The sequence below is a fragment of the Delphinapterus leucas genome, chromosome 7, assembly GCF_059928025.1.
Source record: "Delphinapterus leucas isolate spDelLeu-1000000601 "Yukka" chromosome 7, BTC_Dleu_Yukka2, whole genome shotgun sequence".
NCBI lineage: Eukaryota > Metazoa > Chordata > Mammalia > Artiodactyla > Monodontidae > Delphinapterus > Delphinapterus leucas.
The window spans coordinates 82,945,586-82,972,413 of record NC_143135.1 but is presented as its reverse complement, the minus strand read 5'-3'; the positions used below and the strand labels follow the sequence as shown (position 1 = coordinate 82,972,413).

Below are 26,828 nucleotides of genomic sequence, written 5' to 3'. Positions count from 1 at the left end.
TACTAATGGCAACTGGAAAACAGCTCTTCCCCAATGCATTACTGGATATATCAATACCTTTTTGGCAATGAAACAGCCAAATAGGAAAAGGCCTGGACACTGTGATTAGTCAAACAAGAGCAATGAAAAAAGATGGTGGATAAAAAAAGTCTAATAAAATATAATTAACAGAATCTTCACTTTTTGCTCAATTACCTTCCTATCATTTATTAAGTTTCAATTAGTACTTACTTGTTTATCTGGTATTGACCGTAAGCCAACATTGCCCATTAAGCCAACTGTAATTAAATCTGTGTCTCACAGGCATAATTTCTAAGCAGATATCAAATCAACCTGATGAGCCAACCATTACTGTGTAATTGTACTGACTGCATTCTAAGGAGCAATGGTCTCTCCAATAATTTCTGATTTTTAGGGAAAGGTCACATAAGGACCACAGAAAGCTATGAAGTTTATGGGCTCATTTGCATGCTCACTCTGAATCCTCTGTAACAGTGGTTCGTTGATAAGGTTCACAATAAGCCTTCTATGGCCCTGCCAAAAACCAGATCCTCTCTCAGAAAAATGTACCTGTGCATACAAAATGTAGCAAACAATTTCAGGAGGTTAAAAATAAAATGACTTGATGCTTATCCAGGGTCAAGAACCCCTGCTATCATTAGTATAGCCTCCTTCTGAACAAAGTTAAGAATAGAGGTTTAATAGATTTATGAGCAGGTCAGAGAAAAAGCTGTTGGTGGGAAAATTCAAAGTTAAGACACTGACAATAAAGATGAGAGAGGAGACTCACAGCAATACTCTGAGGCCTAACTACTGCAGCACAAAGTGCTTATTCATTCATTTGACAAATATTTATTGCACATTATTTTGAACTAGGTAGGGTGCCAGACGTGATAGCAGATATAGCTACTATCAGAAGTACCTAACATAGTTCCTGCTCTCATACAGCTTGTAAGGACCAGTGGGAAGAAAATCAACATCCTGAAAAATAATTATAAAATGAAATATATAATCGGAATGAAGGAAATATACTTTATGAGAGCCTAGAACAAAAGAACCTGGCTTAGATTGAAGGTCCACAAAGGATTCCCTAAAGTAAGACTAAAGTGAAAGCTAACCAGTAAATAAGTTACCTATGCAGAAATGGGGGTGGGGGATAAAGTTATTACAAATATTCCATTCCAAGGGAAACATAAGCAAAGATCCTGTGGTAGACACAGTGTGGAGATTAGGGAACTGCACTATGAAATTAGGAAAATGTTGGGTCTCTTATTTTAACAGCTTTCTTCTTATCCTGTTACTTATCTTCTGATAAAAATGATAGTATGCTGTGTCCCACCCACCCCATAATATACGTAAGGCACTTAGGAAAATGCCATGGCACACAGTAAGTGCACACTAATGTTAGTGATGATGAAAGTTATAGAGTAGTTGAGAGAACTTGTGTTCTAGTAAAATTACCTAGGTATAGTCAACACCACAATAAATGTTAGCAGTTCCTACAGCCACCAATTACAAATTTCTAAGGCAAAATATAAACAACTTAAAATATTTTAATAATTGCTTGCTCTTCATTTCCATTTATATAAATGTGCTACAAAGAGCTATATTTAGATACAGTACAAATACATGTTATCTCTACTTAAGGACTACAATATACTTTACCAGTGAGATTATTAGTTTTTAAACAAACCAACAACTAATTGGTTAATTCTGGGAAAGACTTAAATGAAACCAAGTTCTTACAATACATATAATTACTATTTTTTTAATAGAATGATACTCAAAATTGACTCCCTGTTGAGTTCAATTTGATTGAACATCTATTACTTAAATAAAAAATATTGAGCTATGGAAAAACTGTTCTTTAGAAAATTTAACAGTCTTTGAGAAGTTTCAAATTTAGTCTTACTTAACAAGCTGAGGTATAATTCAAAAAGAAAACCTTTGTTTTCACTTTGCCTCTAGGCAAAGTATTATATGAATCCCCAGTAAGGAAGGATCTTTTATGTAGAAGTCTGTTAACATTCAAGAAAATATATAGTAAACAAAGGATGTTGGGGCCCTCAAGCCAACAGCCACCCCCAACTGTGCACCCTGAGGGGATTCAGGATGGAGAAAAGCAGGATACTGGCCCTAGACAGTTAAGGTGCATATCAAACGAATAATTTCAGTAAGCCCAAACTCTTGCATCTTCCCATACATAGAAAAGCGCTAAATTCATTAATGAAATATCTGGTTTTCTTTAATTAACAGTAATCTTTTTATGTTCTGACTACCGGGTTTTTGTTGCAAAAAACTCCTATATATCCTGGTTCCTCCCTTATCTCTTTGGAGCAGTCTCTCAGAGCTATTTGAGAGGCTGCTTCCCGGACTTGAGTCCTCAGAAAGTCTGCAGAATAATTCTCAAGTTTTGGGTTGTGCATTTTTTTCAGTCGACAATACCCTGCTCTCTCAGATATACTACCCTTGAGTATGAGCACCTTTTTCCTAAACTTAAATATCTACATCTCCTTGTCTGATATTATTCAACAGGTAAGAACTAAGAGAAGACACTTAATAACTCTTGTACTACAAAAATGCAACATTACCTGGAAAACTAGTCTTCATTATATCAATTCCAACTTGTAGCTCAGACTCCGCAGCAAGTACAGCATAGTCTCCTTGATGAGAGATGTTAAAGTTGAAATTGGGGTAAGGATTCAATGAGTCTTTCGCAAGGACTGGTTTTCCTTTAGCAGTTCTTTGCAAACGAATATTATTCCAAGGTATATTCAATTTCTCTGCAACTAATTTCCTCATCATCAGACGACCAGCCTGTTAATAAAACATTTGTTAAGTATTGATGTCTATACTAAAGATTTAGGTAACACTGCCTATAACATACAAAGTCTATTTTTGTGGTTTCTAAAATATTCATTTCTTAAAGTTTTTAAAAAGTACATAAGTATTAAATACGCTGCTTTAAGATTTAAGAAATGCTTATGAAGACAGACAACTTAAAGTCCCTCTTTAGCAATTCCCTCCCTCCCCTTAACAAGTAACCAACCAATGTTATCAAGTATTCATCCAGTCTTTTCTCTAAGTACCCAAAATATGTTCATTTGCTTTTACTATCTATCCATTTATATGAAATCCTACTATATGTACTATTCTACCATGTATAATCTTTTAAATTTCTAAGTGTTGGGGATTATTTTATGTTTGTATATAACCATCTGGCCTGTGCATTTCATACTATCAAGGTACCACAACTTGACTATTCCCCTATTGTTGGATATTTTAGGCTGGCTCTAGTTTTACTATTATAAAAAAATTCCCCATTGAGCAACCTTGTTGTACTTACATCTTTGTGCATATGTGCATGTATTTCTAGATCATATATACTTAGCACTGGGCTCAACAATTAGCAATGCATGACCTATCTTTTTTCACATATACCCCATCCACTCTCTCCCTCCATTAATTGTTAAGAAAGAAATGGGGCTTCCCTGGTGGCACAGTGGTTGAGAATCTACCTGCCAACGCAGGGGACATGGGTTCGAGCCCTGGTCTGGGAAGATCCCACATGCCACAGAGTAACTAAGCCTGTGTGCCACAAATACTGAGCCGGTGCTCTAGAGCCCACGAGCCACTACTACTGAACCCACGTGCCACAACTACTGAAGCCCGCACACGGTAACTAAGAGTAGCCCCCCCACCCCCCCCCCCCCGCTGCAACTAGAGAAAGCCCGTGTGCAGCAACGAAGACCCAACGCGGCCAAAAATAAATAAATTAAATAAATTTTAAAAATATATGTATATTTTAAAAAAGAAATGACTAAAATCACACAAAAATACCTAAGGGTATAACAAGGCATATAATATTTTGAAAAATCTTCCAAGTTTTTTTCCCTTCAGTTCTAAACAATGACTTTTAAATACTGCACGACTTTGAATTTCACAATTTCTTACAAATTACAGAAAGTATAAAAATATTCACCAATATACCTTCAAAAATCAATCAGCCCACATTTCAAAAGAAAAAGTGCTTTGACAGAGGAACATTTTCAAGGTAACAGTCTTTGATGGTAATTAGAAGCTGTTTCAAACTGCGCTATATACACAGAAGTCGTTTTGAAACCCGTTTCCATTTGTTGCTAAAAATACGTAAGTAAAATAAACAATTATATCTAAAGTACTGTTTTCCAAGCTATTTAGTCAGAAAGGTATGCCTAGGACTGCATCCTTCCTTGACTTAAGTTTCCCTGGTAAAGGAGGCTGGACTCTTCCAGTTCCACGGCGTGCAAGGCTAAAGTAAGTCATACTGTCAATATTTCTTAGGGCCTATCACGTGCAGGAGAATGGATAATGGTAGGATACTTAACAGGCTAAGAATGTGCTATGGGCCCAAGCAAGGAAAAATAAATTTTGATAACTTAAAAATAAGAAAAAAAAAACATTGTGGGGAAAAAGAACTACTTTCTTTTTTCAACACCTATTTTAGGGTTTAGCACGATCTCTATTTTCAATTACAACGGGGGAGGGGCTAATATTTACAGCGGACGAGGCCTCCGAGGAGACTACAAAGACGGTGGAGACCAGGCCGCGCGCACACACGGTAGAGTCAGCAGCACCTACCACTCTCGCCCTGGGGCGGCCACAAACTGGCGCCGACGCTAGCGTGGGAGGGGGGAGTCTCTACAGCCCGGCCCACCATCCCCAACATCTGCTTCCTCGGCCCTCAATACGAAAGACCTGTAGTACCAAAGCTGCCTTAGCGTCGCGTGCAAAGACGAACTGGCCAATGCGCTCCTTCTCCTCGGGCTGGATCGATCGCACCGCGAGCAGCCATTCGGCTCGGCTCGGCAGCCAAGCGCCACAGGAAAAGGCCCAGCGCACGCCCTCCATTGCTGGCACCAAGCAGAATCGCTTAGCGGGGAAAACCATACACTGAAAACCTCACTGCCACCTCGGGCTTGATGGCGCGGACGCTAAAAGTGCCCCACCCACTTCCTCCCGGCGCTCGGGCGGAGGGGGCGGAGCGTCGCGCTACGTCAACTGCACGTTGCTCACCGAGAGCCCTCACTTCCACGCCACCTACTCTGCCACCTCCTCCCCCGGGAGCGGAAGTGGAGACCCTCCTCTGCGCTTTGCGGCAACGCGTGACCGTCACGTGGGGCGGGGCTTCGGAGGCGAGCGAAGGGAGGGACAAAGGCCAAGAGCGTATAGAACGCCACTCACACTTGGAGAAGAGATAACGGGACAGAGGTGCAAGCCAATCGCAATCAGGCCTGTGGAGGCAGAGACTGGGGTGGAGACTTCGGAGACTGCAGTTCCAGGTGGGTGATTTCTGAGCTGTGAGAGAGGAGTGGGATGGTAGCGTCTTATTCCTGGGGACCAGGATCGGCCCCTATTATCCACAGAGAAGAGAATTTTCTTGGCTTAGGCTGCCAGTGCCGCTCCTTCATGTTCCAGGGCGGGAGAGGTTTCTGTGGCAGGAAGGGGACTGCGTGGTGCCCCCAAGAGTTGTTTTTCCCGCGGCCCTGAGTTGCCTTCCTCCCCTGTCCCCTTAGGCCGAAACTCATCTAGACACTCCAACCCTAGCAGCCCTCCCTGAAACCTGCCTTCTAAGGCTGGGGCAAAGACTCTGCATTGCTTCCAGTGCAGGGCGCGGACCCTGCCTGAATCCAAGGCTGCTACCAAGCAGCTAACTGTGTTGAGGCCATAAAGTGACCCAGGTGCGGTTTTTGTGGCTGCCAAGCCTGGGCCAGAGCCCTAGGGAGAAAACTGAGGATTCTGTCGTTGAGGCACCGGTTGGTGGTCCCATTGGTATCAGAGATCTTTGCTCTGAAAGCAACAGAACCAAGTTGCATAATTTCAGGAGCCCTTCATAATTAACTCTGTGCCTTTCCTCAGTTATTTGCTTGTGATCAAAGATCCTTGTGGTTTTGGTCCAGGGAAAAGTTGATCTCTGTAGATGAATTTAAATGCCTAACTTTGTGGTAGATTAAATGCGACACTGGGATTCAGCCGATTCCCTTCTTCCTTTGGCTGCCAGGGAATGTCAACTAAAAGCCAGCAGTAGTAATTAACAGTTACCTGCGGCTTATTTCCATCCTCTTTAAGATAGGTTTTATTCTGTTTTCATCTATATTTGTTTCTGTTAACTTTTCGTGATATCATCATTCCCCTCCAATCATTTGCAAGTAAATGGGATCTTGAACATACACAAACACAAATCCTCAAAGGGCTGTAAAATGAAGTACTGGCTTCATACATCAGTTTAGCTAATACTATGTGTCAGGTGCTATATCTGCTTACAATCTGGCAAAGAAGATAAGACATGTACAAAAAGCTACAGTAAGAGAAAATGTAAAGATATGTAAAGTATAAAGTACTGTTACCCATACCAGCAATGATTTTAAGTCATTTGTCCACTTTTAACTTTATGTATCTAAGCACCATATTAACACTTTTTCATTCTTGTCTTTTTGAACTGACTTTTACAATTTTGGTATATTTACTTTTCTATTTCTAAAAACACTTCTATGTCCATTATATCCCATGCTCGTCTATGCAGTAATTTTTACCGTTGGAGAAACAGATGAGAAAGAGAATTTGTGGAATTATTTAAACTCAGGTTTAGGAACGTATGGTCCACTCTTTTACCTTTCAGCTAAGCTTTGTGTATTCAATCTATAGAGCCTAATAAAGGTAGGTAATGTAGTGGTTATTTGTACTTGTTTTCTCAGAATGTTCTCTTCTCCTCCCATCAGCACATTCCTTGTTCCTCTTTGTCATTCAGGACTCAGCTCAAATGTCATACCAAAGAGAATGTCTCCACAGACATGTATAAAAAGCTCACTCTTCCCACTCCCTATCCCCCAGCCCTGAGCCTAGTACCCTAGCGGACACTCTTTATAGGTTTGTTTAATTCCCTTCCCTATCTACTTTTTAAATTCTTACTTGTCTATCAGGGCTTAGCTCAAGCCTTACTTTTCCTAAAGGACTACTACAGAGTACTTAAAAATATATATATATTGTCTATATAATTAATTTGGCAATTAATCTAGTACTGCCTTATTGGCCTGAATTATTTATATGTGTGTTATCTTGCAAATTAGAATGTAACTGCTCGAGGGGGAGTTCATGTGTACCTTGCCTTTTACAAATAGTATACTTCAGCAAATGTTTTTGATGAACTTTTAGAATAGATTTTACTCTTCATGAGCTAATACTGATATTTATATTCTGTCTACTTCCTTCCCTTTTTTCTTAAGGCAGTATAAAGTGTGCAGTTAATAGCTTGCCTAACTATATTCAGTAAACCCAAAAATGTATTATAGTATTTTTTATTGCATTGGTTAGGGGGAAAAAGGACTAAAGTGATAGCTTAGCAAGCTTGTAGTAGTCATCTTATCAGATCCTGATCTGTGGCTTCTTAGGATTCTGAGAGACTTGTGTTCCAGTTTCAGTTCTATCACCAATTATCTATGTGACTTTGGGTAAATCACATAACCTCTCCCAGGTATCAGTTTCAATGGAAAAGCATCAAATGAGATCATCTCTAAGATTTGGTGATTTTTTTAGGTAATGTTCATTAGCTTTTTATTCTATTGCAAAACCTTGATTTCCCCTTTTCCTTTAATTCCTGTATCTGTTCCATCGCAAAGTTTTATTGGTTCTACTACTAAAATAGAGCTAAAATCTATTTCCCTCCATCTCCAGTCTCTAGTCTAAACCACCATATTTCTCACCTGAAATACTGATTAGTTTTCTATCTTGCTCAAGAAAGGGAAACATTCTCTTGCTATGTCTGTCCTCCATGCCATAAGCACTCCTGAAACAACCTGTCTTCAGAGCTAAGTCTAGAAGTCCATGCTCTTAATCACAGTGCTATAGGCCTCCTTAATTAGACTGAGAAGGAGATAAGAATTTTGAAAAGTGTTGTGGCACAGAAAAGAATGGGGAACTAGTTAACAGTGTGAATACTCCTGAGAGGTTAATAAGATGAGGGGAGTGAAGTTAGCATTTGACTACAAGATGGTAGGGTGGTGACATTGACATGAGCAATTTTATTTTCATTTTTCTTTGATTAATTATTTTATTCATTTATTTTATTGAAGTATAGTTGATTTATAAAGTTTCAGGTGTACAGCAAAGTGATTCAGTTTTATATATATATATAACATAATATATATAAAATATAAAAATATATACTATATATAAATTATATAAATATATATAAATATATATAATATATATAAATTATATAAATATACATAAATTATATATAAATTGTATATATAATATATATAAATATAAATATATTTATATAAATTAATAAATATATATATAAATATATATATTATATTATATATATAATATATATATTTTATATATATATAATATATATATATTCTTTTCCAAACAAGACATTGAATACAACTCCCTGTGCTATATGGTAAGTCCTTGTTGTTTACTGTATATATAGCAGTATGTATATTTTAATCCCAAATTCTTAGTTTATCTCTCCCCCCTTTCCCTTTTGGTAACCATCAGTTTGTTTTCCATGTCTGTGAGCCTATTTCTGTTTTTTAAATAAGTTCATTTGTATCATTTTTTAGATTCCACATATAAGTGATATCATATGATATTTATCTTTCTGTGTCTGACTTACTTCACTTAGATGATAATCTCTAGGTCCATCCATGTTGCTGCAAATGGCATTATTTCATTCTTTTTTATGGCTGAGTAATATTCCATTTTATATATATATATATATATACACATACACACACACACACTACATCTTCTTTATCCATTCATCTGCCAATGGACAGTTAGGTTGCTTCCATGTCTTGGCTATTGTAAATAGTGCTGCTGTGAACATAAGGGTGCATGTATCTCTTCTTTTTTTTTTTTTTTTTTTTTTGCGGTACACAGGCCTCTCACTGCTGTGGCCTCTCCTGTTGCAGAGCACAGGCTCCGGACGCGCAGGCTCAGTGGCCATGGCTTGCGGGCCTAGCCGCTCCGCAGCATGTGGGATCATCCCAGACCGGGGCGTGAACTCGTGTACCCTGCATCGGCAGGCGGGCTCTCAACCACTGAGCCACCAGGGAAGCCCCTGTATCTCTTCTAATTAGAGTTTTTCTCTTTCCTGGATGTATGCCCAGGAGTGGGATCTTATGGTGATTATATTTTTAGTGTTTTAAGGAACCTTCACACTGTTCTCCATAGTGGCTGCACCAGTTTAGGTTGCCACCAACAGTATAGAAGGATTCCCTTTTCTCCACACCCTCTCTAGCATTTATTATTTGTAGATTTTTTGATGATGGCCATTCTGACAGGTGTTTTGATTTGCATTTCTCTAATAACTAGCAATGTTGAACATCTTTTCATGTGCCTATTGGCTATCTATATGTCTTCTTTGGAGAAATGTCTATTTAGGTTTTCTGCCCATCTTATGTTTGTTTTTTTTTGATATTGTGTTGTATAAGCTGTTTGTATATTTTGGAAATTAAGCCCTTGTTTTTTTGCATCATTTACAAATATTTTCTCCCATTCTGTAGGTTGTCTTTTTGGTTTTTTTTTATGGTTTCTTTTGCTGTGCAAAAGCTTTTAAGTTTAATTAGATCCCATTTGTTTATTTTTGCTTCTGTTTCCATTACTCTATGGGAGAGATCCAAAAAAATATTTATGTGAATTATGTCAAAGAGTGTTCTGCCTATGTTTTCCTCTAGGAGTTTTACATTTAGGTATCTGGTTTTACATTTAGGTCTTTAATCCATTTTGAGTTTATTTTTGCATATCGTGTTAGAGAATGTTCTAATTTTATTCTTTTACATGTAGCTGTACAGTTTTCTTAGCACCACTTATTGAAGAGACTGTCTTTTCTCCACTGTGTATTCTTGCCTCCTTCATCGTAGATTGATTGACTGTAAGTGTATGGGTTTATTTCTGGGCTTTCTAACCTGTCTCATTTATCTATGTGTCTGTTTTTGTGCCAGTACAATACTGTTTTGATTACTGTAGCTTTGTAATAGAGTCTGAAGTCAGGGAGCGTGATTCCTCCAGCCCTGTTCTTCTTTCTCAAGATTGTTTTGGCTATTTGGGGTCTTTTGTATTCCATGCAAATTTAAAAAAATTTTGTTCCAGTGATATGAGCAACTTGAATAGAGTGAAAAAGAGGAACTTGATTGTAGTGGGTTGCGATGATAACTGGTGGCAAAGTTACTGCAGACAGTTCTTTAAAGAAGTTTTTCTGGGAGTAAAGAAATAGGATGGTAGCTAGAGGAGAGTAAAAGATCAAAGGATAGATTTTTGTTTGATATTTGTTTAAAGATGGGAGATACTAAAATTTGTACATTGATCGAAAATGTTCAATAGAGTGGGAGAAATTGTGGATATAGGAGTCTGTAGGTGTGTTCACCACTCTAAAGTGTACTCCAGAGTGGAGGACCTTGTCTCTATTGTTTTTGACTGTATGCCCAATATCTGGAATAGTGCTTACTACAATAATAGTTACTTCATAAATTTTCTATTATTTGTTGAATAAATGAATGACTTGGACTCTATTTATCTTACCTTCTCTCAATTCATCATTCACACATCAGCCAGAAAAAAATAAATCAAATCATGTCGCTGTCTAGTTCAGTCTTCCATAATTCCAGTTGCACTTAGAACAAAATTCCAGTTCCTTGTGGCCTATAGGATCCTGCATGAGGTAGCACCAGCCTTCTGTAACCCTATCTCCCCAACATTCTTGCTCTCATTAACTATACTCCAGCAATGCTGGCCTTCGTTCATATCCTAAAACTGAAGGACCCTTTCCCATTCTAGGGCTTTATACATGATTTCTCTCACCAACGCTTTACCTTGTCATTATTCGGGTGTCAGCTTAAATGACACCTTCTCAGAAAGGCTCTTCCTAATATTGTAGTGGATGAGAGCATGGGCTCTGGAGCCAGAGTGTCTGGGTTTACATCCCATCTCCTTGCTTACTTGCTATCTATTATTATCTTTAGGGTTTTGTTCCAACATACTGAAAACCCATTCTTCACATTTTAATTCACATACACATATAATGACAAATATGTCATGATTGCTGCCTGTCAAAAGTGATTGTAAGGTATCTATTTATCAATTTCAGATATCTTAAGCCTCATTTTCCCTGTATATAAAATAGGGACAATAGTATTATCTATTTTATAGTAGTTGTTTTGAAAATTAAAGAGTGTGTAAAGCATGTGGTACAGAGCCTGGCACAGAGTAAGCACTACATAAGTGTTCACTGTTAACACTGTCATTATCTGAAGTTGAATACCACCTGCTGTTCATTTTTATATCTATTTCCCAGTTGTTTCTTCACAGTATTTATTGCAGTTTATAATTTGACAGTCTTCTTTTCTAGATACTAAACATCAGGAAAGGAGGGATCATGTCTGCCTTTATTCTCCATGCTCTCTCTAGTGCCTAATACAGTACCTGGCATATAGTTAGCACTCTGTAATAAGTATTGAATAGGATAGGCCAGCAAACATGCTCTATATTGAAACATCAGTGACCAAACTAATATCAGTGGAAGACCCAATGAAATCAAAGCCCACATCAGTCACAGCACAACTTTAGTTTAATATTCCACTTCTATCAAGTTGCATATGCTCTTTTCTTTCTTTCTTTTTTTTTTTTTTGCGGTACGCGGGCCTCTCACTGTTGTGGCCTCTCCCGTTGCGGAGCACAGGCTCTGGACGTGCAGGCTCAGTGGCCATGGCTCACGGGCCCAGCCGCTCCACGGCATGTGGGATCTTCCCGGACCGGGGCACAAACCCGTGTCCCCTGCATCGGCAGGCAGACTCTCAACCACTGCGCCACTAGGGAAGCCCTGCATATGCTCTTCTGTCGTTACTTAATATCAAAGGCTTGGTTCTTAGACTTGATTCTTGTACTTTTATTAAATAATTTTTTAAATCAAATTTTAATGGAACACATTAAAAGAAAAAACAAGAGAATAGTTTTGAAAATTGATTCAATGTTTTCGGCAGGAAGGTATTTCGTTGAAGCTGAGATGCATTCTTATAAAATACAAGACTGTTTTCTGTGCTACTAAGAGAGAAGAAAAGTGCCATTTAAACTATGACACAGCTTTCCATGACTTGGAATTTTTTGTACTTATGGAAAGCCCTTTAAAAAAAAATCATATCAACCTTGTACACACATTAAAAAAAAGTAAGCAAAATCAATTAGCTGAGATGCTCACATTCAGAATCTAACTCTTCTAATTCACCTTCACCTCAGCATCTCAGTTTCCATGTTTTTCTACATAATGTTGTTCTCTGTTATCAGGAGCATTAATGATGTATCATTTCTTAAATGAGTGTCCATTTTTATCTTTAGGGTTTTCTTCAAAGACACTGATACACATCCTTCATATTTTGATGCACATACATATGTAATGACAAATATGTTATGAGTGTTATTTAACTAAAGTGATTATAAGATACCTATCTGTCAATTTCAGATATGTTAAGTGTGAAAGAATGTCTTAAAATTAGTGAAATATAATGTTGAATTTACAGAATATTTTGGAGGAAAAAAATTGCCTTACAGATATTTTACCAAGATTTAAGAATTGTTTAACAATTAATAATGTTATTGGAAAAGTATATGTTATTACTGATTTTAAACATTAATATTTTATATACCATTTGACAATGTTAGTTTAACATCAATATCATTTAAGCATCACAACAGTACGATGTAATTGGCGTGTCCACTTTGCAGATGAGGAAGCCAAAGCCTTAAAGAGCCTCAATAGGGGTCACTACTAAGTGATGGATCATCTAAGACCCTGTTCCTTCAGCTCTCAATCCCAGGTTCTTTGCCATTTGCAAAATATATAAGTACAGACTTACTCAAACCTAATTTAAGAAATGAAAGCTTCAGCTTCTTGGATTTGTCATTCTGTGTAGAGTATACATGGAAGGCTTTATCTTTTAACAACATTTATAAAAGTGAATAGCTGTGTATGATCCTAATATATTTGAGAATACTTGAAAATTTCTAGTAAAGTTTGCTTTTTGTGACTATCTTTGTAGAAGTAAGAATTTCTTTATACTTATATCATTTATAAGTGTTTATTTCTTATTCATGAACAGTGAGACTGAATAATTGACTTAATCCAACACAGATCCAAATTACGTTCATATTTTTAATGACAACTTAATATAAAAAATTTGTGGTTGAGTTTTTTAAGTTGATGTTCTCAAGACCTATGCCACTATGAAGAAATATAGTTTTTATCCTTTTGAAAGTCTCAGGTTTGGATACCTTTTAGCTGTTTTGTTTTACATTCAACTTATTTTTAAAAACTGAGGAACCACCAAAAATAAAAGGAAATTTTCTTTGAATGTTCTAAGTGTTTTGAACAAGAACAAAACTGTAATGTCAAAGTAGTTTCTGATTTGAATTTATATATCATTGTCTTTTTCTTTTAATTTTTATTTTGAAATAATTACAGATATACAGGAAGTTACAAAAATAGTACAGGGAGATCACATGTATCCTTCACCCAATGTCCCCAGTGGTTATATCTTACATAATTATTGTCCAAATTCAAAACCAGGAATTTAACATTGATACAGTGTGTGTATAGTTCCATGTCATTTTATCACCTGTGTAGAGTACTGTAACTGTTGCCATAGTCAAGTCTCCTTTGTGCATATCCACCTCCCCCAACCCCCCACAACAAAGTCCTCAATCCCTGGAAACCACTACTTGCTTTTTCATGCCTATAATTTTGTCATTTCAAGAATATTATAGAAATGGAATCAAACAATATGTGACCTTTTGAGTTGAGTTTTTTCACTCATGATAATGTCCTTGTAATCCATCCAAGCTGTTGTGTATATAGTAGTTTGTTCCTTTTTAATGGTGAGTTATACTTCATGGTAAGAATGTACCACAGTCTGTATACTCATTCATTTATTGAGCAACATTTTGGTTGTTTCCAGTTTTTGACTATATAAATAAAGCTGCTATGAAAAGTTATGTACAGGTTTTTAAGCCCACATAAGTTTTTGTTTCTCTAGGATAAATGCCCAGGTCTATGATTATTGGGTAGTATGCTATATGTTTAGCTCCCCACCCTCCAGTTTTTTTGAGATATAATTGATATATAACATTGTATTTTTGGTGTACATGACTTGATATATGTATGTATTGCTAAATGATTACCACAATAAGTTTAGTTAACATCCATCACCTACAGTTACAGTTTTTTCTGATTTGAACTTGTAAGGTCTACTCTCTTAGCAACTTTCAAACATTCAATACAATATTGTTAACTATAGTCATCATGCTGAATGTTACATTTACAGAACTTATTTATCTTATAACTGGAAATTTGTACATTTTGACCCCATTTACCCAGTTCTCCCTCCACACACACACCCCCACCTCTGGCTAACACCAATTTGTTCTATGTTTCTATGACTTTGGGTTTTTAGATCCCACATATAAGTTAACATCTTACAGTATTTGTCTTTCTGTCTGACTTAACATAATGCCCTCAAGGTCAATACATGTTGTCACAACTGGCAAGATTCCTTATTTTTTATGACTAAATAATTTTCCTCTGTGTGTGTGTGTTGTGTGTATCATATTTTCTTTATCCATTCATTTACCCACGGATGTTTAAGTTGTTTCCATGTCTTGGCTATTGTAAGTAATGCTGCAGTGAAATGGGGGTACAGATATCTGTTCAGGACAGTGATTTGATTTCTGTTGGATGTATACCCAGAAGTTGAATTGCTGGATCATATGGTACTTCTACCTTTAAGTTTTTGAGGAACCTGCGTACTATTTTCTATATTGTCTATACCAATTTACATTCACAACAAATGTATACAAAGGTTTCTTTTCTCCACATCCCCAACAGCACTTGTTATTGCTTGTCTTTTTGATAGTAGCCATGCTGACAATTGTGAAGTGATATATTGGGGTTTTGATTAGCATTTCCCTGTTGATTAGTGGTGTTGAGTACTTTTTCATGTACCTGTTGGCCATTTGAATATTTCTTTTGAAAATATGTCTGTTTGAGTCCTTTGCCCACTTTTAATTGTATTATTTGGAGTTTTTTTGCTATTGAGTTGTATGAGTTTGTTATACATTTTGGAAATTGGCACTTTATCAGATGTGTGGTTTCAGAGTATTTTCTCCCATTCTATAGGTTGCCTTTTCATTTTGTTGATTGTTTCATTTACTGTACAGAAGCTTATTAGTTTGCTGTAATCCCACTTATTTTTCTTTTTGTTGCTTATGTTTTAGGTGTCATATCCAAAACAATCATTGCTATTACCAATGTCAAGGAGCTTATTCTCTATATTTCTTTTGGGAGTTTTATGGTATCAGGTTTTACATTTAAGTCTTTAATCAATTTTGAGTTAATTTTTGTGGATATTGTGAAATAGGGATCTAGTTTCATTCTTTTGCACGTGAATATACATTTTTCCCAACACCATTTATTGAAGAAACTGTCGTTTTACCATTGAGTTTGTGGCTTCCTTGTCAAACATTAGTTGAACGTATATGTGTGTGAGTCTACTTTTGGGCTCTTGTTTCTTTCCCACTAGTCTATGTGTCTGTTTTTGTACCAGTACAAAACTGTTTTGATTACTGTAGCTTTGTAATAGAGTTTAAAATCAGGAAGCTTTGCTCTTTCACAGGATTGTTTTGGCTATTTGGCATTTATGGTAGTTCCATATGAATTGTAGGATTTTTTTTTTCTATTTTTGTGAGAAATGCCTTGGGAATCTTGATAGGGATTGTATTGAATCTATAGATGGCTTTGTGTAGAACAGACATTTTAATAATATTAATTCTTCCAATCCACAAACGTGGGATGTCTTTCCATTTATTTGTGTCTTCAATTTCTTTCATTAGTGTCTCGTAGTTTTTAGTGTGTTAGTTTTTCACCTACGTGGTTAAATTGACTCCAAAGTATTTTATTGTTATTGATGCTATTGTAAATGGGTTGTTTTCTTTATTTACTTCTTAGTTAATTTGTTGTTAGCATGTAGAAATCTGATTTTTGTATGTTGATGTTGTGTCCTGTAACTTTACTGAATTGATTAGTGCTAACATTTCTTGGTGGAGTCTTTAGAATTTTCTATATATAAAATAGTGTCATCTGCAAACAAAGACAATTTTACTTCTTCCTTTCTGAATCTGATGCCTTTTATTTGTTTTTCTTGCCTGATTACTCTGGCTAGAACTTCCAGTACTATGTGAGAGTGGGTATCCTTATCCTGGTAGTGACATTAGAGGAAAAGCTTTTCAGCCTTTCACCACTGAGTATACTGTTAGCTGTGGGCTTGTCATATATGGCCTTTATTATGTTGAGGTACTTTTCTTCTATGCCCAGTTCATTGAGAATATTTATCGTGAATGGGTGTTAATTTTTCAAATGCATTTTCTGTATCTGCTGAGATGATCATATGATTTTTATCTGACTGTTAATGTGATGAATCACATTTATAGATTTGCATATGTTGAACCATTCTTGCATCCCAGGGATGAATCATGGGATATGATCTTTTTATTGTGCTGTTGAATTTGGTTTGCTAGTATTTTGTTGAGAATTTTTGCATCTGTATTCATCAGGGATTTTGGTCTATAGTTTTTTGGGGTTTTTTTGTAGTGGCCTTATTTGGCTTTGTTACCACAGTCATCTTGGTCTCGTAAAATGTGTTCAGGAGTATTCCCTCCTGTTCACTTTTTTTGGAAGAGTTTGAGAAGAATTGGCTTTAATTCTTCTTCAAGTGTTTGGTAACTTTCACCAGTGAATCCATCTGGTTCTGGACTTTTCTTCATTGGGGATTTTCTTTTGATTACTGATTTATTCTTAGAGAAATTGGACTATTCAGATTTTCTGTTTTTTCATGATTCAGACTTGGTAGGTGAATGTTTCCAGGAATTTATCCATTTCTTCTGGGTTGTCCAGCTAGTTGGCATATAATTATTAATGGTAATTTCTTATGATCCTTTGTATTTCTGTGGTATCAGTTGTAATGTCTCCTCTTTTACTTATACTTTTATTTATTTAGGTTCTCAATCTCTTTGTCTCTTTCTGTCTCTGTCTCTCCCTCTGTCTCTCTCCCCTCCCCCTGGATTAGTCAAGGTAAAGTCTTGTCAATTTTGTATTTTTTTTTCAAAGAACCAACTCTTAGTTTTGTCATCCTGTTTTCTATTTATTCATTTCTGTTATCTTTATTATTTCCTTACTTCTGCTAACTTTGGGCTTATTTTATTTTTCTAGTTCCTTGAAATATAAAATTAGGTTGTTTATTTGAAGTCTTTCTTTTTTCTTGATATATGTATATATTGCTGTAAACTTCCCTCTTAAAACTGTTTTTGCTCCACCCCATAAGGTTTGGTATGTTGTATTTCCATTTTCACTTGTCTCAAGATACTTTTTAAATTTTCTTTTTAATTTTTTCTCTGATACATTGGTTGTTCAGGAGTGTGTTGTTTAATTTCCATATATTTTTCCATATATATTATATATATATAATATATCCATATATATAAATTCCATATATATTTCCATATATTGGTGTTGTTTAATATTCCATATATTATCAAGGTTTTCTCCTGATACTGATTTATAGTTTCATATGATTGTAGCCAGGAAACATAGTTGGTGTGATTTCAGTCTTCTTAAATTTGCTGAGACTTATTTTGTGGTCTAACATATATTCTAGCCTAGAAGATGTTCTGTGTGAACTTGGTAAGAATGGTATTCTGCTGTTGCTGGATGGAGTGTTTGTATATGTCTGTTAGGTTCATTTGGTCTATAATGTTGTTCAAATATGCTGTTTCCTTATTGATTTTCTGGGTGATGTGTCCATTGTTGAGAGTGGGTGTTAAAGTCCCCAACTATTACTGTATTCCTATTTATTTCTCCTGTTAGTTCTGTTAGTATTTTTTAAAATATATATTTAGATACTCTGATGTTGGTTGCATAAATATTTACAACTGTTATATCTTCTTGATGGATTGACCCCAATTTCATTATATAATGCCCTTTGTCTCTTTTGACCATTTTTAGCTGAACATCTCTTGTCTGATACAAATATAACTACCCCTGCTTTCTTTTGATTACCACTTGCTTAAAATAGCTTTACCCGTTCCTTCACTCTCAGCCTATGTGTGTCTTTAAAACTAAAGTGAATCTTTTGTAGTCAGCTTATGGTTGGATTTTTGTTTTTTAAATCCATTCATTCATTCTGTGTCTTTTGATTGATGAATTTAATCCATTCACATTTAAAGTAATTACTAATAGTAAAGACTTTTATTGGCATTTTGATTAACAAAATGTGTTCTGACTTCGTTTTTTACCTTTCTGTTAATACTGTTAGCTGTGGGCTTGTCATATATGGCCTTTATTAACAGTATTAACACACATCACATTAACAGTATTAACAAAATGTGTTCTGACTTCGTTTTTTACCTTTCTGTTAATACTGTTAGCTGTGGGCTTGTCATATATGGCCTTTATTAACAGTATTAACACACATCACATTAACAGTATTAACAAAATGTGTTCTGACTTCGTTTTTTACCTTTCTGTCTTCTTTGTGACTTGATGACTTTTTGTAGTGGTATTCTTTGACTCCTTTATCATAATTGTTTGTATAACTGCTATAGTTTTTTTTCTTTCTGGTTACCATGAGGCTTACATAAAATTTCTCATGTTTTTAACATCCTATTTTAATCTGATAACATCATTTTGATAGCATACATAAACTTTACATTTTTACTTCTCCCCCTTTTCCATTTTAAGTTATTGATGTTTTAGTTAATATATTTTATATTGTGCATCAAATACATTATTGTAGTTATTACTTCTTTATGTTTTAACTTTTTTTTTTTTTTTTTGCGGTACGCAGGCCTCTCACTGTTGTGGTCTCCCCATTGCGGAGCATAGGCTCCAGACGCGCAGGCTCAGTGTCCATGGCTCACGGGCCTAGCCGATCCGCGGCATATGGGATCTTCCTGGACCGGGGCACAAACCCGTGTCCCCTGCATTGGCAGGTGGACTCTCAACCACTGCGACACCAGGGAAGCCCTATTTTTTAACTTTTAGAGTTATAAGTGAATTATGTACCACCATTACAATATTAGAGAATGTCACTGTATATTTACCATTGCTAGTTAGCTTTACACTTACATTCGTGTTTTTTTATGAAGTGAATTAGCATCCTTTCATTTATGCTTGAAGAACTCCGTTTAGTATTTCTTTTAAGGCAGATCTAGTGGTGATAAACACCCTCAGTTTTTGTTGGGGAAAGTCTTTATCTCATTCATTTCTGAAAGACTGCTTTGCCAGTTACAGTATTCTTAATTGACAGGCTTTTTTTCTTTCAATATTTTGAATACATCACCCCATTCTCTCCAGGGCTACAAAGTTTCTGTTGAGAAATCTGCCTGTAGTCTATGGGGGTGGTCCTTTGTATATGATGTGTTGCTCTTCTGCTCCTGTTAAAATTCGCTCTTGTCTGACTTTTGACAATGTAGTTACAATGTGTCTCTGTAGCTCTTTTGGGGTACAATCTGTTTGGTCTCCTTTCGGTCTCGTAACTGTGGATGTCCATTTCCCCAGGTTTGTACAGTTTTCAGCCATTCTTGCTTTAAAAATATTTTCTGTCCTTTTCTCTTTTCTTCTAGGACTCTCATAATGCAAATATTATTCTTTTGATGGTGTCCTGTGGCTCTCATAAGCTTTTTTCACTCTTTTGCATTTTTTTTCTCCTCCAACTAGATAATTTTAAATGCCTTATTTTCTAGTTCATTGATTCCTTCTTCTTCTTGACCAAGTCTGATGTTAAGGCTCTCCATTGAATTCTTCAGATCAGTCATTGTGTTCTTCAACTCTAGGATTTCTGGGTTTTCTTTAATAGCATTTATGTTTTGGTTGAACTTCTTATTTTGCTCATGCACTATTTTTCTCATTTTGTTTAATTGTCTGTAAAGCTCACTAAACTTCTTTGAAGGGATTATTCTTAAATCTTTGCACACAATTCAGAGATCTCCATTTCTTTAGGGTCAGTTATTGGAGCTTTATTACTTTCCTTTGATGGTGCCATGTTGGCTCAGCTCTCTGCTCCATTGCTGTTGTAAGCAAGGCAGTAGGTTGGGCTGCGCAGCGTCCTGAGAGTTCTGATTAGTTTTTCTGGTTGGGCAGGCATGGAAGCTGTATTCAGCCCTAGGCCAGGCTTTCAGTTTGCTTCCCAACTTGGGGGCTGTGTAACAGCATTCACAGCTGGTATGGCTTGCTGGCCAAGGACCTGAATCAGGCAAAACTGTGCACAAAGTTCCTTGGTCAGACAGGTTCACTAGCTGGGCTCTGCAGATGAACAGAGTCACTGGCTTGGTGCTCTGCAAGTGCTGCTGAACTGCTCTGTTTCCTGGATGCTCTGGCCAGGTTTCCAAGTAAGTGGGGCTGGGATTGTGCTCAGTAATAGGTAGAGCTAGGAGTTAGCTTCCCTGCTTGGGCCAGCAGCAGCAGCAGCAAAGCAGGCATCAAAGCCAGCAAGGTGGAGATTTAAGGTGGCAGAGGAGTAGGTGGACCTGGAGTTCATCTCTCTCCACAGAGTGCATCAGGAATACATCTATAGGTGCAACAATTCTCAGAACACTGGCTGAAAACTAGCAGAAGACCTTGGACACCAGAAATGACTATAAAGATTCCTGCATAACTGGGTAGGATGGAAAAAAAGTAGAGAGAAGGAGGAGGAGAGGAAGCGGACGGGACCTGAACCCTGGGGTGGGGGAGCTGAAGCAGAGGAGAGAGTCCTGAATTTGGGGAAACCCTCTCTCCAACGGAGAAGTTGATTGGGATGGAAGGGAAGCATTTGAGGCTGTTGGAAGAGGGTGAAGCAGCCAGTCTGCGGCAGACGGGACAGAGTGAGAAATACACAGGCGGTCCGAACCTCAGCCCTACATGCCCCAGACTGGAACATGTGTTCACAGGTGTGCAAGGGGGCTGGGAGCTGGTGCGTGGGGATTGGATAACAGGCCCAGAGCGAGAACTGCTGTTGTCTGTGGGGAGATGGACTGAGGGAATGAGAGAGGGGAAATCTGCAGCAGGGAATGCCTGTGGAAGAAGACTGGACTGCCATGGAAGCAGGGCACTATTGCTGAGTCATACGCAGGGGAAGGAGCCACTATTGTAACTTCTCTCTCCCCACACGCTGATGCCTGCCAACGGACAATAAAAGAAGTGTGTTTAAGGCTGCCTCTTGTTTGCCGGCTGCCAGGCAATAAAAAAAGCCCCCTTAGAGCTGGCCCTCAAGTGCCGGCTGCAGGACAATAATAAAAAGCCCTCTCAGGGCTGGCCATCGCACGCCTGCTGCCAGGTGCCAGAAAAACCCTGGCCAGGGCTGGCCCCCATGTGCCTTACGCCAGGTGCCAGAAAAGACCCTCAGTAGGGCCATATCTCTTGCACCCTTGGCCATCAGCTTCCCTGTGCATTTGGTCCCGCTGGGGCTCCTGCAATCCAAGCAGTCATACCACCTCTGCACCTGGTCCTCACAGGGGCAGACCCAAGAGTTCCAAGGCAGCCTCAGGACCAGACTCCTGTGGGTGGACCACATGCTGAGGTGGGGATAAAACCAAAGCTGAACCCCAGGGACGGGGTGACTAAGGAAAAATATCGAAAATCTTTCTATTGGCTGTATAAGCTACAGATTAAATCCCTAGGATCAACTATGTAGACCTTGCATCTATGGAATATCAGAGTAGACAATGAGTGTTCCCACAAATGAAAACGGTCTAGCTCTGGCAGCTGTGGATTCTGGGGGCAAGCACACGCAGGAATTGGGCCAGATCAGAGTCTGAGTGGTCCCCACAGGGCCTACAGCAGGTCCAGAGACCAGCCCAGAAGCAGAGGGAGCCTCTTGGGGAGGCAGAGGTTGGGCTGTGGCTCACGGTGTGTGCAAGGACACTTACACTGGAGACCCCAGGGAAACATAATTATTACTATTAACTTTATTATGTCTTGATTCGTTCTGTTGTTGGTTTTAGCTTTTTTTTTTTTGGTTTCCTTTTTTTTTTTTTTTTTTTTTTTTTTAGTTTTTTTAGTCTTTTGGGATCTCTGTGTTCTATAACATATCTTTATATATATTTTTATACATTTTTGTTTTTACTTTTCTGTTCTGTGTTCTTTTCCCTTATTTTTTCTTTCTCTTTTTCTTTAATATATATTTTTAACATTTCCATTTATACTTTGTCTTTCTGTTGTCCTGGGTTGTTTCCCTTTTTTTAAATTTTATTTTATTATTATTTTAAATCATATTTATCAGTTTGTTCTGTTTCCTTGCTTTATTCTTCACTTGGCACACTGCTTTGGTTTTGTTTTTCGGTTATGTGTTTTTGTTAGTTTCAGTCCTAATTGTTTGATTCCATTTTTGATTTCTTCTATTTGTTTCATTGTTCTCTTGCTTTTTGTTTGATTTGGCTCTGTTTTTGTTTCTTTTACATGTTTTTTTCCTTGTTTCTGTTTTTACCATTTCTTCGGGGTTTTCTGTGTCTTTTTTTTTTCTTTAATATATTTTCTATTTTTTAAATATATTTCTGTTTCTACATTGCTTTTTTGTTGTTCTGTCGTCTTTCTCTTTTTTTTAAATACTGTTTTGGTCAGTTTGTATTGTTTTTCTGCTTCATTCTTCAGTTGGCACTCTGTTTTGGTTTTGATTTTTGGATTTGGGTTTTTGTCAGCTTTCTTCTTAATTGTTTGATTTCGTTCTTGGGTTCTTTTGTTTGTCTGGTTGTTCTCTTGCTATTTGATTCATTTGGTTCTGTTTTTGTTTCTTTTCTGTGGGTGTGTGTTTCCTTGTTTCTGTTTCTGCTTCTTTACTTTTATTTTCTACCATTTGTCTGGGGTTTTGTTCGTTTTTTTTTTTTTTAATCCAGTTTATTGCTGGGATGAGCCACTTGCGGGGTCTTGATCCCTTGACCAGAAGTCGGACCTGAGGCTCTGGAGTGGGAGCACCAACTCCAGGATGCTGGACCACTAGAGAATTCCCAGCCCCAGGGAAGATTCAACGCCAAGAGCTCTCACAAAGGCCTCTATCTGAATCCAAGACCCAGCTCCACCCAACTGCCAGCAGCTCCCAGTCCTGGATGCCTCATACCAAACAACAAACAAGACAGGAACACAAACCCACCCATCAGCACACAGATGACCCAAAGTCATACTAAGTTCACAGACACCCCAAAACACACCAACATGGCCCTACTCATCAGAGGGAAAAGACTCAGCTCCACCCACCAGAATGCAGGCACCAGTCCCTCCCATCAGAAACCCTACACAAGAAAATGGACCAACCCTACCATGGGTGCAGAGAACAGAAGCAAGAGGAATTATGACCCTGCAGCCTAGGGAAAGGAGACTTCAAATACTGTAAATTAAACAAAATGAGAAGACAGAAATATCTTATAGGCAAAAGAGCAAGGTAAAAACCCACAAGACGAAATAAATGAAGAGGAAATAGGCAGATTACCTGAAAAAGAAATCAGAGTAATGATAGTGAAGATATCTGAAAACTTGGAAATAGAATAGAGAAAATACAAGAAATGTTCAACAAGGACCTAGAAGAACTAAAGAGCAAACAAACAGTAACAAAGAACACAATAACTGAAATGAAAAATACTCTAGAAGGAATCAATAGCAGAATGAGGCAGAAGAGTGGATAAGACAGCTGGAAGATAGAATGGTGGAAATAACTGCCACAGAGCAGAATAAAGAAAAAAGAATGAAGAGAACGGAGGACAGTCTCAGAGACGTCTGGGACAACATTAAGTGCACCAGCATTCGAATTATAGGCGTCCCAGAAGAAAATGAAAAAAACGAAAGGGTCCGAGAAAATATTTGAAGAGATTATAGTTGAAAACTTCCCCAACATGAGAAAGGAAATAGTAAAGTCCAGGAAGTGCAGAGAGTCCCATACAAGATAAACCCGAGGAGGAACATGCCAAGACACATATTAATCAAACTAACAAAAACACAAAGAAAAAATATTAAAAGCAGCAAGGGAAAACCATCAAATAACATACAATGGAATCCCCATAAGGTTAACAGCTGATCTTTCAGCAGAAACTCTGCAGGTCAGAAGGGAGTGGCAAGATATAAAGTGATGAAAGGGAAAAACCTACAACCAAGATTACTCTACCCATCAAGGATCTCATTCAGATTCGATGGAGAAATCAAAAGCTTTACAGACAAGCAAAACTTAAGAGAATTCAGCACCATCAAACCAGCTTTACAACAATTGATAAAGGAACTTCTCTAGGCAGGAAACAAAGAGAAGGAAAGGACTTACAAAAACAAACCCAAAAGAATTAAAATGTTAATAGGAACATACATATTTATAATTACCCTGAATGTAAATGGATTAAATGCTGCAACCAAAAGACACAGACTGGCTGAATCGATACAAAAACAAGACCTGTATATATGCTTTCTACAAGAGACCCACTTCAGACTTAGGGACACATACAGACTGAAAGTAAGGGGATGGAAAAAGATATTCCATGCAAATGGAAATCAACAGAAAGCTGAAGTAAAAACACCCATGTCAGACAAACAGACTTTAAAATACTGTTACAAGAGACAAGGAAGGACATTATGTAATGATCAAGGGATCAATCCAAGAAGAAGATGTAACAATTAGAAACATTTATGTACCTAACATAGGTGCACCTCAATACATAAGACAAATGCTAACGGCCATAAAAGGGGAAATTGACAGTAACACAATAATAGTAGGGGACTTTAACCACCCCACTTACACCAATGGACAGATCATCCAAACAGAAAATAAATAAGGAAACACAAGCTTTAAAAGACACATTAGACCAGATGGACTTAAATGATATTTATAAGACATTCCATCCAAAAACAACAGAATACACTTTCTTCTCAAGTGCACACAGAACATTCTCCAGGATAGATCACATCGTGGGTCACAAATCAAACCTTGGTAAATTTGAGAAAATTGAAATCAATTGAATCAATTGAATCAATTGAAATCAATCAAGCATTGAGAAAACTGAAATTGTTTCAAGCATCGTTTCCGACCACATTGCTATGAGACTAGATATCGATTAAAGGAAAATAATGTAAAAAGTACAGACACATAGAGGCTAAACAATATGCTACTAAACAACCAAGAGATCACTGAAGAAAAAGAGGAAATCAAAAAATACCTAGGAACAAATGACAATGAAAACACAACCCAAAACCTATATGGTGCAGCAAAAGCAGTTCTAAGGGGGAAGTTTATAGCAATACAATCCTACCTCAAGAAACCAGAAAAATCTCAAATAACCTAACCTTAAACCTAAAGCAATTAGAGAAAGAAGAATAAGAAAAACCCAAAGTTAGCAGAGGAAAGGAATCGTAAAGATCAGGTAAGAAATAAATGAAAAAGGAAGGAAACAATAGCAAGGATCCATAAAACTAAAAGCTGGTTCTTTGAGAAGATAAACAAAATTGATAAACCTTTAGCCAGACTCATCAGGAAAAAAGGGAGAAGACATATCAACAGAATTAGAAATGAAAAAGGAGAAGTAACAACTGACACCACAGAAATACAGAGGATCATGAGAGACTACTACAAGCAACTATATGCCAATAAAGTGGACAACCTGGAAGAAATGGACAAATTCTTTGACAGGTACAACCTTCCAAGACTGAACAAGGAAGAAATAGAAAACATGAACAGACCAATCACAAGCACTGAAATTGAAACTGTGATTAAAAATCTACCAACAAGAAAAACGCCCAGGGGCAGAGGCTTCACAGGTGAATTCTATCAGACATTTAGAGAAGAGCTAACACCCATCCTTCTCAAACTCTTCCAAAATAAAACAGAGGGAGGAACACTCCCAAACTCATTCTATGAGGCCACCCTCACCCTGATACCAAAACCAGACAAAGATGTTCAGAAAAAAAGAAAATTACAGACCAATATCACTAATGAACATAGATACAAAAATTCTCATCAAAGTACAAGCAAAAAGAATCCAACAGCACATTAAAAGGATCATACACCATGATCAAGTGAGGTTTATCCCAGGAATGGAAGGATTCTTCAGTATATGCAAATCAATCAATGTGATACACCATATTAACAAACTAAAGGATAAAAACCATATGATACTCTCAATAGATGCAGAAAAAGCTTTTGACAAAATTCAACACCCATTTATGATTAAAACTCTCCAGAAGTGGGCATAGAGGGAACATTCCTCAACATAATAAAAGCCATATATGACAAAACTCACAACCAAGATCATTCTCAATGGTGAAAAACTGAAAGCATTTCCACTAAGATCAGGAACAAGACAAGGTTGCCCACTCTCACCACTATTATTCAACATAGTTTTGGAAGTTTTAGCCATGTCAATCAGAGAAGAAAAAGAAATAAAAGGAATCCAAGTTGGAAAAGAAGAAGTAAAACTGTCACTGTTTGCAGATGACATGATATTATACATAGTAAATCGTAAAGATGCTACCAGAAAACTACTAGAGCTAATCAATGAATTTGGTAAAGTAGCAGGATACAAAATTCACGCACAGAAATTTCTTGTATTCCTATACACTAACAACAAAAATTCAGAAAGAGAAGTCAAGGAAACACTCCCATTTACCACTGCAACAAAAAGAATAGTATACCTAGGAATAAACCTACCTAAGGAGGCAAAAGACCTATATGCAGAAAACTATAAAACACTGATGAAAGAAATCAAAAATGATACAAACAGATGGAAAGATATACCAT

General features: G+C 37.2%; 2 protein-coding genes across 5 annotated transcripts in view; one reads left to right on the top strand and one right to left on the bottom strand.

Annotated features, from left to right (window-relative positions):
- Positions 1–5,055, bottom strand: part of AASDHPPT (aminoadipate-semialdehyde dehydrogenase-phosphopantetheinyl transferase) — a 33,532-nt gene extending 28,477 nt beyond the window's left edge. The window contains exons 1-2 of one of the 3 annotated variants that reach the window (XM_022560517.3): positions 4,747–5,055; positions 2,592–2,817 (exon numbers count right to left, since the gene is read on the bottom strand). In XM_022560517.3, coding sequence (XP_022416225.1) covers positions 2,592–2,817; positions 4,747–4,929 — 409 coding nt within the window. In that variant the 5' untranslated portion in view covers positions 4,930–5,055. The other 2 variants (XM_022560518.2, XM_022560519.3) reach the window with 2 other exon arrangements.
- Positions 4,319–26,828, top strand: part of KBTBD3 (kelch repeat and BTB domain containing 3) — a 62,678-nt gene continuing 40,168 nt past the window's right edge. For both annotated transcript variants that reach the window (XM_022560516.3, XM_022560515.3), the window contains exon 1: positions 4,319–5,321. The gene's annotated coding sequence lies outside the window, so the exon portion shown is untranslated. The remainder of the gene's footprint in view (positions 5,322–26,828) is intronic.